This window comes from Suncus etruscus, chromosome 15, assembly GCF_024139225.1.
Source record: "Suncus etruscus isolate mSunEtr1 chromosome 15, mSunEtr1.pri.cur, whole genome shotgun sequence".
Classification (NCBI taxonomy): Eukaryota; Metazoa; Chordata; class Mammalia; order Eulipotyphla; family Soricidae; genus Suncus; species Suncus etruscus.
This window is the reverse complement of record NC_064862.1, coordinates 4918816-4931490: the sequence shown is the minus strand read 5'-3', so window position 1 is coordinate 4931490 and position 12675 is coordinate 4918816. Positions and strand designations below refer to the sequence as shown.

Sequence of the window (12675 nt, the reverse complement as noted above, 5' to 3'; positions counted from 1 at the left end):
AGTTCCTCTTGGAAAGTTTGAAAGAATTCATTAGTGAATCCATCTGGGCCTGGGCTTTTGTTTTTCGGCAGACTTTTGATTACCATTCTAATTTCATCAATGGTGATGGGGTTGTTTAGATATGCTACATCCTCTTCCTTCAACCGTGGAAGATTATAAGAGTCCAAGAATTTATCCATTTCTTCCAGGTTCTCATTTTTAGTGGCGTAGAGTTTCTCAAAGTAGTTTCTGATTACCCTCTGAATCTCTCTCATATCAGTAGTGATCTCTCCTTTTTCATTCCTAATACGAGTTATCAAGTTTCTCTCTCTCTCTTTCTTTGTTAGATTTGCCAGTGGTCTATCAATCTTGTTTATTTTTTCAAAGAACCAACTTCTGCTTTCGTTGATCTTTCGGATTGTTTTTTGGGTTTCCACTTCATTGTTTTCTGCTCTCAGCTTTGTTATTTCCTTCTGTCTTCCTATTTTTGGGTCCTTTTGTTGAGCATTTTCTAGTTCTATTAGCTGTGTCATTAGGCTACTCAGGTAAGCTCCTTCTTCCTTCCTGATGTGTGCTTGCAAAGCTATAAATTTTCCTCTCAGTACTGCTTTTGCTGTGTCCCATAAGTTCTGATAGTTTGTGTCTTGATTGTCATTTGTTTCCAGGAACCTTTTGATTTCCTCCTTGATTTCATCTCGGACCCACTGGTTATTGAGTATGAGGCTGTTTAACTTCCAGGTGTTAAGGTTTTTCTTCTGAGTCCCTTTGGAATTCACAAATAATTTCAGAGCCTTGTGGTCAGCAAAGGCAGTCTGCAAAATTTCTATCCTCTTGATATTATGGAGGTATGTTTTATGTGCCAGCATGTAGTCTATCCTGGAGAATGTCCCATGTACATTGGAGAAGAATGTGTATCCAGGTTTCTGGGGGTGGAGTGTCCTATATATATCCACTAAGCCTCTTTCTTCCAATTCTCTCCTCAGGTCTAGTATATTCTTGTTGGGTTTCAGTCTGGTTGACCTATCCAGTGTTGACAAAGCCGTGTTGAGGTCCCCCACAATTATTGTGTTGTTATTGATATTAATTTTTCAGATTTGTCAACAGTTGTATTAAATATTTTGCTGGCCCCTCATTCGGTGCATATATGTTTAGGAGAGTTATTTCTTCCTGCTCTACATACCCCTTGATTAATATAAAATGTCCATCTTTGTCCCTTACAACCTTCCTGAGTATAAAGTTTGCATTATCTGATATTAGTATGGCCACTCCAGCTTTTTTATGGGTGTTGTTTGCTTGGATAATTTTTCTCCAGCCTTTTATTTTGAGTCTATGTTTGTTCTGACTATTCAGGTGCGTTTCTTGTAGGCAGCAGAAGGTTGGATTGAGTTTTTTGATCCATTTAGCCACTCTGTGTCTCTTGACTGGTGCATTTAGTCCATTGACATTGAGAGAAAGAATTGTCCTGGGATTTAATGCCATCTTTATATCGAAATTTGGTGTGTCTCTTGGTTAGTCTTGTCTTAAATTAGGTCTTTCAGTTTTTCTCTTAAGACTGGTTTGGAGTCTGTAAAGTTTCTGAGCTGCTTTTTGTCTGTGAAACCATGTATTCTTCCGTCAAATCGGAAAGTGAGTTTTGCTGGGTATAGTATTCTGGGTGAAGCATTCATTTCATTCAGTCTTGTCACAATATCCCACCACTGCTTTCTGGCATTGAGTGTTTCTGGTGACATCTGCTGTAAATCTCAAGGACGCTTGCTTGAACGTAATTTCCCCTTTTGATCTTGCTGTTTTCAGAATTCTGTCTCTATCTGTGGGATTTGTCATTGTGACTAGGATGTGTCTTGGGGTGTTTTTTCTGGGGTCTCTTTTGGTTGGTACTCTTCGAGCATGTAGGATTTGATCACCTATATTCTTTAGCTCTGGAAGTTTCTCTTTAATGAAGTTCTTGACCATTGATTCTTCCTGGGAATTTTCTTCCTGGGTCTCTGGGACTCCAATGATTCTTAAGTTGTTTCTGTTGATCTTATCATAGACTTCTATTTTCATCTGTTCCCATTCTTTGACTAATTTTTCCGTTGTCTGCTCATTTGCTTTAAGTTTTTTGTCCAATCTCTCCTGCTGTATGGAATTGTTATGTATCTCATCTTCCACAGCACCAAGTCTATTCTCAGCTTCTGATACCCTGTCCCAGAGCTTATCCATTTTGTCATTCACTTCGTTTACTGACTTTTTCAGGCCTGTTAATTGATATGTTATTTCAGTTTGGAGTTTTGTGATTTCTGTCTTCATATTTTCTTGGTTCTTATTAGTGTTCTGTTCAACTCTATTCATGGTTTCTTTGAGTTCTTTGAACATATTCCATATTGCTAGTCTAAAGTCCTTATCTGAGAGGGTGATTAGTTGGTTGGCCATTATCTGGTCATCAGAATTGTCCTCTTCATTCTCTATGTCTGATGCTGGCCTGCGTTGTTTCCCCATTGTCACACTTGTATTTTGGGTTTTTCTACGTGTTGTGGTGGTATTCATTGGCTATATGATGTAGGCAGCACACTTCTCTGGCTCCGTCCTTTCTGGATGGGCTGACTTGTCTCTAAGGGAGGGGAGTCCTCCGTGGGTGAAGCCTCACACTGGATCAAATCTTAGGCCCAAGCATTCAACGGAGAAGACAGTCCGAAGAGGAATGCTTGCTTCTGTGTTATAGCTCAGTTCTTAGTGTGATTTTTTCTTCTTGTTACGATGGTGTTCTTTTCTTAGAGTGCACGGCCGCGTAGCGAAGCGGAGCAGCCGTGCTCTGCTGGAGCCTCTTTTGCCCCACTCCCAAGAGTTTCACGCAAGAGGACAGTAGAGAAACATTTACAAGGAGCACTCACAGTTGGACTCCACTGGGCGGGTGCAGATTCGTGGCTTTTCCCTGCCTGATGTCCCAAACAGGGCAGCTGGCTTCTGCGAAAGCCCGCCGGTTTTCACGTTCTGGAGACCCGCCCTGGAAATGGCGTCTGCAATTTCCTTTTTTTTATATATCTCAATTTTATCTATATATTCTATTTTTTATATATACATATTTTCTCTACCCTCACCAGTTTTGGTACTGCTTGGTCAAAAACCAAGAAAACATCTTGCCTGGGATAAAAGTTCAGACCATACCAGATACTGTACATGTGGCCTGTCATCCTTACCTGGAATAGCACCAGCAATACAAAAGTACACCATACATTTTTGTATAGGCACAGTAAATAAGGGGAAATCATGGACTCAGACACAAGATCTTCTCTTCTAGGATAAGAACTCACACTTTTTATACAAGGGTGCCTCCCATCCTGGACATATGTCTTGTGGATACAATTCAATCTCCATGAGATTGGACAGTGTTAGTTCATTCTCAAATCCCAGATCCCAGACGTAGAACTGAAACAAACCCATGCAACAACACCAGGAACTAAGCTGTGTTGGGAGATATACTTGTGCCAGTGTTAATATGACAATGAGGACAGTGAGGAAAGGAAAACTTGACCTAAGACCAGGAGGTCCTATCACATCACCTAACACTAAGTGGAAATCAGAAGATGTATCATCCTTTGAACTATGAAAAATAAGAGCACTAACTACAGAAACCTGACTTTGACAACTGTGACTGAACAGAATGTACCTTGAGACCATTAAGGAAAACCCTACCCTAGGCTATAGCCCAGGTCTTTTACAAAAATCAAGACTTCTTAGTACAGAGGCACAATTCTGACAACAGAGACTGAGCAGAACCATTGGAACCATAATTTCCTAGACTTCAGCTTAGGGAACGAGCAAAAATATGGAGCACATATACAGAAAACTGGACACACCAACAATGGTGGAACAGTACCTCTAGAACCTTAAAGATTCTATCCTAGGCCCTGTCCTAGGACCTGCGCAAATACCAAGATTGCTTGTTATAGTTGCCTTATTTTCTCATCCACAACAGAGAAGAAAGGTTCCTGACACCACAAAAAAAAAAAAAAACAAAGAAAACAACCCTGGAATATGGCAATGAGAAGGTATGGTGCCAGTGGTTGTTCCTATGACAATATGCTTCAAGAGTGGAGAAACCCTGAATCTCTTAGGCCTCAGAACTTCTTTTCTTCCCCAATACTTTCTGTGCCTATACAAAGAAAAAAAAAAAAGGTGGGGTAACACAAACCTTGCCACTGCAGCACTTTTTCTGGTGTTGTTTTGTTTTATTTTTTGTTTGTTTTTTGATATTATTTTCCTTCTCCTTTTTCTTCCACTTTTTCCTTTCTTTTCCACTTTTGTGGATATTATTCGGTGATTTTTTTTTTTAGTAGATACCAAATTTTTTCTCCTCTTTTCCTTAACCTTTATATCTCCAACAGAATAGCATATAGCATAATTTGAATCATTCAGCCTCATAAATTGATGGGGGAAAAGAATGATACCAGGACCATTCATATGAACATGTAGTGTAAATTAAAAAATGACCAGACTGGAACACCAAACAGAATAGATACCCAACCTATAACAAGCTGTAAGGCAGCGACCATTTGCAGTAGGATTCTGGGGAGTAAAGGAGAGAGATGTGGGAGACATGCTGGGAACAAGAGTGGAGGGAGGATAACATTGGTGGTGGAATGCCCTTCATTCATTGTCAATATGTATAGTAAATAATTCTGTGTAAATGAACTTCAGTCACAATAAAAAAAAAAATAGAGGCAAAAAAAAACACCCAATAAGGATGAGAGAAAAAACTAAATAAAAACAGAAACAAATGAATCAAGGAACATTTTAGTGAATAATTTAACTACATAACACCACTGATGAAAGAAAAGAGAAAGTCACTTTTAAACATATAAAGTGTGTATTTGGACAAGACCCAAACCAACATAAAACCTTAAAACAAATTCGTTTTCATGTGGCTTTAAAATTCTAAGACTGCATTCTGATAACAATCTAGGATTTTATAAATAAATATGCCATGGATAATGGAACCAGAAGGTACAATTTGGAAAAGGAGGAAAAAACATAGTGTACTTGTCTAGGAGATAGTTGAAATTATGGAACATGAGTTGGAACCCCAGTATTACAGAGTCTTCCAAGTATCCTGTTAATTCCTTAAAACTGTTGCATATCATGTATATATATATATATGTGTGACATTATACATACATATACATATATATACTTAGATATACGTTTGTATATATATACACACACAAACACAACATGTATCATACTGATTTTTATAACTAATACTATCTTTACCTTAAGATTCAAATTAATTATATGAGAAGAATAAAATTTCACAAAACTTAAAATCTAAATTTATAAGGTATTGGCAATGCATTCTGTATGTGTGCATGCGCGTGTGTGTGTGCGTGTGTGTGTGTGTGTGTGTGTGTGTGTGTGTGTGTGCATAAAGCAGTAATGCGGGAACAGGTATTAAAAAATTAAGGGTTTTACAGATGAGTAGATAAACAAAACCTAGTATATCTATACAATGGAATACAATGCAGCTGTCAGCAAAAATGATGTAATAAAATTTACTTATATATGGATGGATATGGAAAGTATTATGCTGAGTAAAATGAGTCAGAAAGAGACAAAAACAGAATGATTGCAGTCATTTTGTGAGATATAAAAAATAGTATGATAATACCCAAAGACAATAGAAATTAGTCATGAGAACTAGTTCATCATACGAAGTGTTCCACTAAGAAGTGGCGGAGTATAATTAGGGAAGAAAAGGGACTACAATGACCATGACAATTGGAAATGATTACTCTGAACAAGAACTGGGAGGTAAAATGATATGCAAGATATGACACTGTCTAAAAAAAATGGAAAAGAGAGAGAAGAAAATAGTCTGCCATAGAGGAAGGTAGGAGGGGGTGTGAGGGAAAAAAACTGGGGATGTTGGTAGTGGAAAATGTGCACTGGGGAAGGGATGGGTGTTGAGTATTGTATAACTGAAACTCTATCATGAACAACTTTGTAACTGCATCTCAAGGTGATTCTATTGAAAATTTCTTAATAAAAAAAGGTAAAGGGTTTTAACCAGATCAGTCAAGTGATTAAAAGCAAAAAATTTACTCATTTGGAACATATATGCATATATGCATTTGGAATATATATATTGGAGAAATATAATATCTCAATTTTTACAAGTATTTACATGTATATATAGCTTAAACTATTTTCAAAGTACACATTATTTTTTATAAACTTTGAAAAGATACAAATGTTCCTTGGCATTTCATAATGAAAATTATGAAAAATGACTATACCTTACAGTAAAATCATAGGAACAAGAGGCCAGCACAGAAGCATGAAATGGTGAAAACTGCAAAAGACAAAAATAAAGATTAACATGCTACTTCACATTGTAATTTCAGTGGATAATATAAAAAAATTTTAAGAAGGTAATAGTACAAATATGTAATTATAGAGTTTTCATTAATCATGAATAAATATGATGGCTATATAAGTAGAAACATTTCAATGTCAAATTTTTAGAATTTTTTAAGAGTATTTAAGAATATTTTAAGAATACCCTACTATCAGTATACCATAGCTAAAGATAAAATATTACAAATTTAGGGGCTGGAGCAGAGGCACAGTGATAGCATGTGTTTGCCTTGCACACTCTGACCTAGGATGGACCGAGGTTTGATCCCCGAAGTCCCATATGGACCCCCAAGCCAGGAGCAAAAAATCTGAGTGCACAGGTAGGAATAACCACTGAGCATCACCGGGTGTGGCCCAAAAACCAAAAAGCAAAACAAAAAAAAAACCTACGAATTTAAAAAAATAATTAAATGTTTTAGATAAGTAATATGCATGCTTTAATAGGGTTTCCCTTTGCAACTATCGTTCTTCAGTGCTTTTCTTCCCTAAATGCATTTATCCAAATTTTTAAGGCACTTTAAAGTTTAAAAAATTCTCTACTATGTTACTCTACATCTCATTTTTAGAACCACTCTAAATTATATAATTATGTAGATATAAAATAATTTTTAACTATTAAAACCTGTGTTACACACATCACAGTTGCCAGTTCAACAGTTACACACATTGCCAGTTCAAAAGGCCAAACAAATGTGTGTGTGGAGAGAGAGAGAGAGAGAGAGAGAGAGAGAGAGAGAGAGAGATATTCTCGGGGATAGCTATTCGCTCACTCCTGGCTCCATGAGGGAGGAAGGGAGGGAGAGAGAGAAGGGAGGGGGAGAGAGAGAGAGAGAGTGAAAGAGAAAGAGAGAGAAAGAGAGAGAGAGAGAGAGAGAGAGAGAGAGAGAAGAATGTGTGTGTGATTCTCAGGGATTGCTATGCGCTCAGAAATCACTTATGGCTCCAGGAGGAAAGGGGAGGGTGGGAGGGAGGGAGAGAAGGGAGAGAGATAAAGAGAAAGAGAGAAATAGAGAGAGAGAGGGGCCGGAGAGATAGCATGGAGGTAAGGTGTTTGCCTTTCATGCAGGAGGTCATCAGTTCGAATCCCGGCGTCCCATATGGTCCCCCGTGCCTGCCAGGAGCAATTTCTGAGCGTGAAGCCAGGAATAACCCCTGAGCACTGCCGGGTGTGACACAAAAAGAAAGAAAGAAAGAGAGAGAGAGAGAGAGAGAGAGAGAGAGAGAGAGAGAGAGAGAGAGAGAGAGAGAGAGAGAGGAGTGTGTGTGTAATTCTCAGGAATAGCTATTCACTCAGAAATCACTCCTGGCTCCATGAGGGAGGAAAGGAGGGAGAGAGAGAAGGGAGGGAGAGAGTGAGAGAGAGAGAGTGAAAGAGAGTGTGAGAGAGAGAGAGAGAGAGAGAGAGAGAGAGAGAGGAATGTGTGTGTGATTCTCAGGGATTGCTTTGCGCTCAGAAATCACTCATGGCTCCTGGAGGGAGGGGGAGGGTGGGAGGGAGGGAGAGAAGGGAGAGAGAAAGAGAGAAAAAGAGAAATAAAGAGAGAGAGAGAGAGAGAGAGAGAGAGAGAGAGGAATGTGTGTGTGATTCTCAGGGATTGCCATGCGCTCAGAAATCTCTCATGGCTCAGGAGACCATATGAGAGGCCAGGGAATCGAACCAAGGCAAACGCCCTACAGCTGTGCTATCGTTCCGCCCCCCCCTTTTTCAGTTTTGCATTTAGAAGACCTAATTTTATCCTAGGCACTACATAATCCCCCAAGCACTGTCAAAGCGGTCCTCAAACCTATGTATACAAACATGTATATGTACATGCATCCTTATGCAGATATATGTAATCTAACTGAAATGTTACATTTTTATTGGAAGAGTATCTTATTGATAATATCCATAAAATACATTTTTTGCCCTGACTTTAAAAATACAAAAGAGAGGTCACTTAAAAAAGATGTATTCATAGTAACTTAAAATCCTTAAAAAAGGGGCCGGAGAGATAGCATGGAGGTAAGGCATTTACCTTTCATGCAGAAGGTCATTGGTTCGAATCCCGGTGTCCCATATGGTCCCCCGTGCTTGCCAGGAGCAATTTCTGAGCACAGAGCCAGGAAAAACCCCTGAGCACTGCTGGGTGTGACCCAAAAACCACAAAAAAAAAAAAAAATCCTTAAAAAAAAAAATAAAAGCTGGTAAAAATAACTTAAGTTGCTTTATAATCAAAAAAAATTCTTGGAATAGCAGGAAAAAAGGGAAAAAATCCCTTTGCAAATGTTCTATACCTGAGACATTTGTGAACATTCATACATACCTGTCAAGTTAGGAAAGAAACAAACCTCTCTACAGAAATTTCCACAAAGTAAAAAGATCATCACACTGAATGAAAAACTATGGCAAATATAACAGTAAAAAAAAAAAAAAATATATATATATATATATAAAACAGTAATAACAGTTGAACTACTTTAATTAAAATAAAGCTAAGAGAAATTAATCAGGAATGTCAAAATATCGAACTTTTTTGTATTATTCCTAATTAGGATGGTCTACATTGTACCCATTATAATTATTCAAATATTCCGTCTCTCTTTTAATATGCATTTAAAAAGAAAATAATCCCAGAGATTACAAAGAAACATAAAGGACTGAATATATGTTGTGCATACTCAAGTCTCTAAGTTCGATCCCTGACACTGCATGAATACAGCCCAGGAGAACCAGGAGTACCACTGTGATCAGCATCACACCACTGTCAAGAGCACTCAACCTTCTGGCCTCATTACCAAGTTATACATGGAATGGCGCCACACCACAGGCACTGCGTGGGAGGTCCCTCCAAGCAAAACAATAACTCAACCCTACAAACGCCTTTTATAGCAACTTCACTGATTCCACTGAATTTTTATTCTATATAAAGAAAAAATGAAAACTTACTTTCACTCTCCTAATAGCATAGGTGTGACCAAGAAGTTCAAACACTGGTTGTCGTACATTTCTCAAGTCCCAGCCTCTCAAACTACAGTCAACTGCTCCTGTAACAAGCAAATTCTGAAAACAAATTAGAGGAAAGTTAATTATGACATCTAGGCAACTAAGTGGTACCAATGCTTTCCTAATTAAAAAATATCTATTTTCTTGTTATTCTCTATCGCAAATGCAGAAATAATTCTTGCAAAGTAACAGTAACAAGATTCTTGGAATGCAAAATGCTAACATATATGAAACACCACATAAAACAGAAAAAGCACAGAACCAAATGCTACTAGTAGTAACAAAATGTACAATTAGGGTTAAAAATTCTAACAAGTAAGTACACCTTTCACTTTAGCATGTGCTGAGGTTTTATCCAGTATTAAAAGTCAAGAGGCCTGGGCCCGGAGAGATAGCACAGCGGCGTTTGCCTTGCAAGCAGCCGATCCAGGACCAAAGGTGGTTGGTTCGAATCCCGGTGTCCCATATGGTCCCCCGTGCCTGCCAGGAGCTATTTCTGAGCAGACAGCCAGGAGGAACCCCTGAGCACCACTGGGTGTGGCCCAAAAACCAAAAAAAAAAAAAAAAAAAAAAAGTCAAGAGGCCTATTCATTCAGAAATAATTAAAAGAACAAAGGTTATCTGAGACAGGAGGAAGAGTGCAGGGGTTAAGAAAAATATTTTGCTAAACCTAGTTTTAGATCGTTGGCACCAACATCATCGGGTGCCAAAGTCCGTCAACATCACCAGGTGTCACCATGGGGGCCCCTGAGCATTACATGCCGGGCCAGGTCAGCTCTGGCAATACAGGGACCAGAACTGCACCCTCTTGCACTGATCCAGCAATACCATTCCTAGGAATATACTCTAGGAACACAAAAACACAATACAAAAATACCTTTTGCACATCTATATTCATTGCAGCGCTATTTACAATAGCCAGAATCTGGAAACAACTCAGATACCAAACAACAGATGAGTGGCTAAGGAAACTGTGATACAGCACAATGGAATATTATACAGAAATCAGGAGAGATGAAGTCATGACGTTTTCCTATACGTGGATAGACATGGAAACTATTATGCTTAGTAAAATAAATCAGGAGAAAGACACAGAATAGTCTTATTCGAGGCCAGAGAGATAGCATGGAGGTAAGGTGTTTGTCTTGCATGTAGAAGGGCGGTGGTTCGAATCCCGGCATCCCATATAGTCTGTCAGGAGTGATTTCTGAGCACAGAGCCAGGAGTAACTCCTGAGCGCTGCTGGGTGTGACCCAAAATCAAAAAACAAAACAAAACAAAAGAATAGTCTCATTCATCTATGGGATTTGAGAAAAATAAAAGACATTATTGTAATACTACACAGAGACAATAGAGATGAGGGCTAAAAGGACTGGCCCATGGAATGAAGCTTACCACAAAGAGTGGTGAGTTCAATTAAAGAAATAACTACACTGACAACTATTAAGACAATGGTAATGAATTAGAGAAATAGAATGCCTGTCTCGAATACAGGCAGGGGGTGGGAGAGGAGGGAAATGGGGGGGGGGGGGAAATTGGTGCACTGTTGTATAAGTGAAACCCAACTACAAACATGTTTGTAAACATGGTGCTTAAATAAAGATATTAATTTTAAAAAAGAAAAAATAAGGCATAAACATTACCAAGTTTTTAGACAACTAATCCCTGAGTATATAAATTCAGACAAAAAAGCCCATTAAAACATACTTTATCCCTAAACTGATAAGATAGTACAGTGGGTAGAAGGGCATTTGCTTGATTTGGCTTATTAGGGTTTGTTTCCCCAAGCAATGGGAGAAATGATCCCTGAGTGGGGGCCATACCCCCACATAAAATAAAATAGTTAATTTCTGTTTTAATTCATGTGATCATAAAGCTAATCATACTTTGTAGAAAGTTACGAATGGACACTGCTGTCTTACAAATACATGAATCTTGGTTAGGTTAGGTTTATAAGAGTAGAGAAAAGCTTATAAAAGAGAAACAATACTATAAACACTGATGTACTGTCAAAATTTTAAAAAAAGATTTAGAAAGAGCTCAGGAGTCTGACTAGGAAAAAGAACAACAAAAATGATACAAATTGGTAGAGTTAAGAGTCTTTATAATTCTTATAAATAAAATAACAAACTGTATGAACTATCAAGCAATTTTCCAAAAAAAAAAAAACAAAACAAAAAAACAAGTTAAGTCTGCACTGTTGAACTTTGAGAATTTCTGCTTCTTATTCTGCTTGTTTTATGTGCACTTAAATCCAATTAATGCTAATGCAGGTCACTCAGAGTCATCAATTAGAAATGAGAGAGACTGAATTTAACTTAATGGTCCATAAACACTATCAAAGTCCACATAAACAAAGATAAAATAAATCTAGGACATTTCGCTATCTCATTTCACAATAGCTCAGGACGAAGCCAGACAAGGTACCTCATTATACTTGCACCAGTCACAACTCAAAATTTCTGCCTGGTGTGCTGGAACCACAATTTTGACTCCTGTAGTTTTCACATCCCAAATTCTCAGAGTTTGATCACCTGGTGAAAGAGAAATCTTGAGTCACTTTCTATCACAACACGTGGAGATCCAGTGACATATAGTGCTCACGAAGATAAACAAGGAAATATACACTACTCATTGACAGAATGCTGTCTTCTATACAGCAATGATACACAGTGTAGCATTGATGATATATAGCAATGATATATGGTAAGGATACATTCTATGATAGTGCATAATAACTACTAGAACTGCTGACCTACAAAGTGTCAGTATAATATAAAAATTATTAGATCTAGTCAAATCAGAAAAACCTGAATCTTAATTGACACACAGTAACATTAACTACATACATGTCTCATGTATTGTTTCACAGGGCAGGAAAGAACCTAAAAAATCTTCATTTCCAGTCAATAAAGTCAGTGCCCTCTACTAGTACATTCTTTAAGCAGCAAAAGGGTGTGTTGGCAATATAGAGTTAAGGGCCAAGGTGCATGTCTTGCAGGCAGAGGCCCCAATCCTTGGACCACATGTCTCCTTGCACCCCAGCATCACCATAAGTGTCCCAGTTTCCCAGAGCACTGAAATGTAGCCAGCAAAATTAAGCCAAGTATCCCCAAGAATCAGTCCAGTCGCTGAAGACTAGTGTGGAGACAGCAATTTTTCTATAAAAAAACATAACTTTTAGCTATTAAATATGGGCAAAATCTACAGAGTCAAATAGAAATGGGAAGGGATCCATACTCAGCAGCACTCTGGAATTGCCCTGGCTCTGCAATCAGAGAACATTCCTGGCTGGCTCAGAATACCACATGAAATGCTGG

At 38.2% G+C, this 12675-nt stretch overlaps 1 protein-coding gene across 1 annotated transcript in view; it reads right to left on the bottom strand.

Moving 5' to 3' along the window:
• The window catches only part of PEX7 (peroxisomal biogenesis factor 7), a 110436-nt gene that overhangs the window by 65768 nt on the left and 31993 nt on the right, over positions 1–12675 (bottom strand). The window contains exons 6-8 of the mRNA XM_049788026.1: positions 11783–11889; positions 9299–9412; positions 6252–6307 (exon numbers count right to left, since the gene is read on the bottom strand). Coding sequence (XP_049643983.1) covers positions 6252–6307; positions 9299–9412; positions 11783–11889 — 277 coding nt within the window. The remainder of the gene's footprint in view (positions 1–6251; positions 6308–9298; positions 9413–11782; positions 11890–12675) is intronic.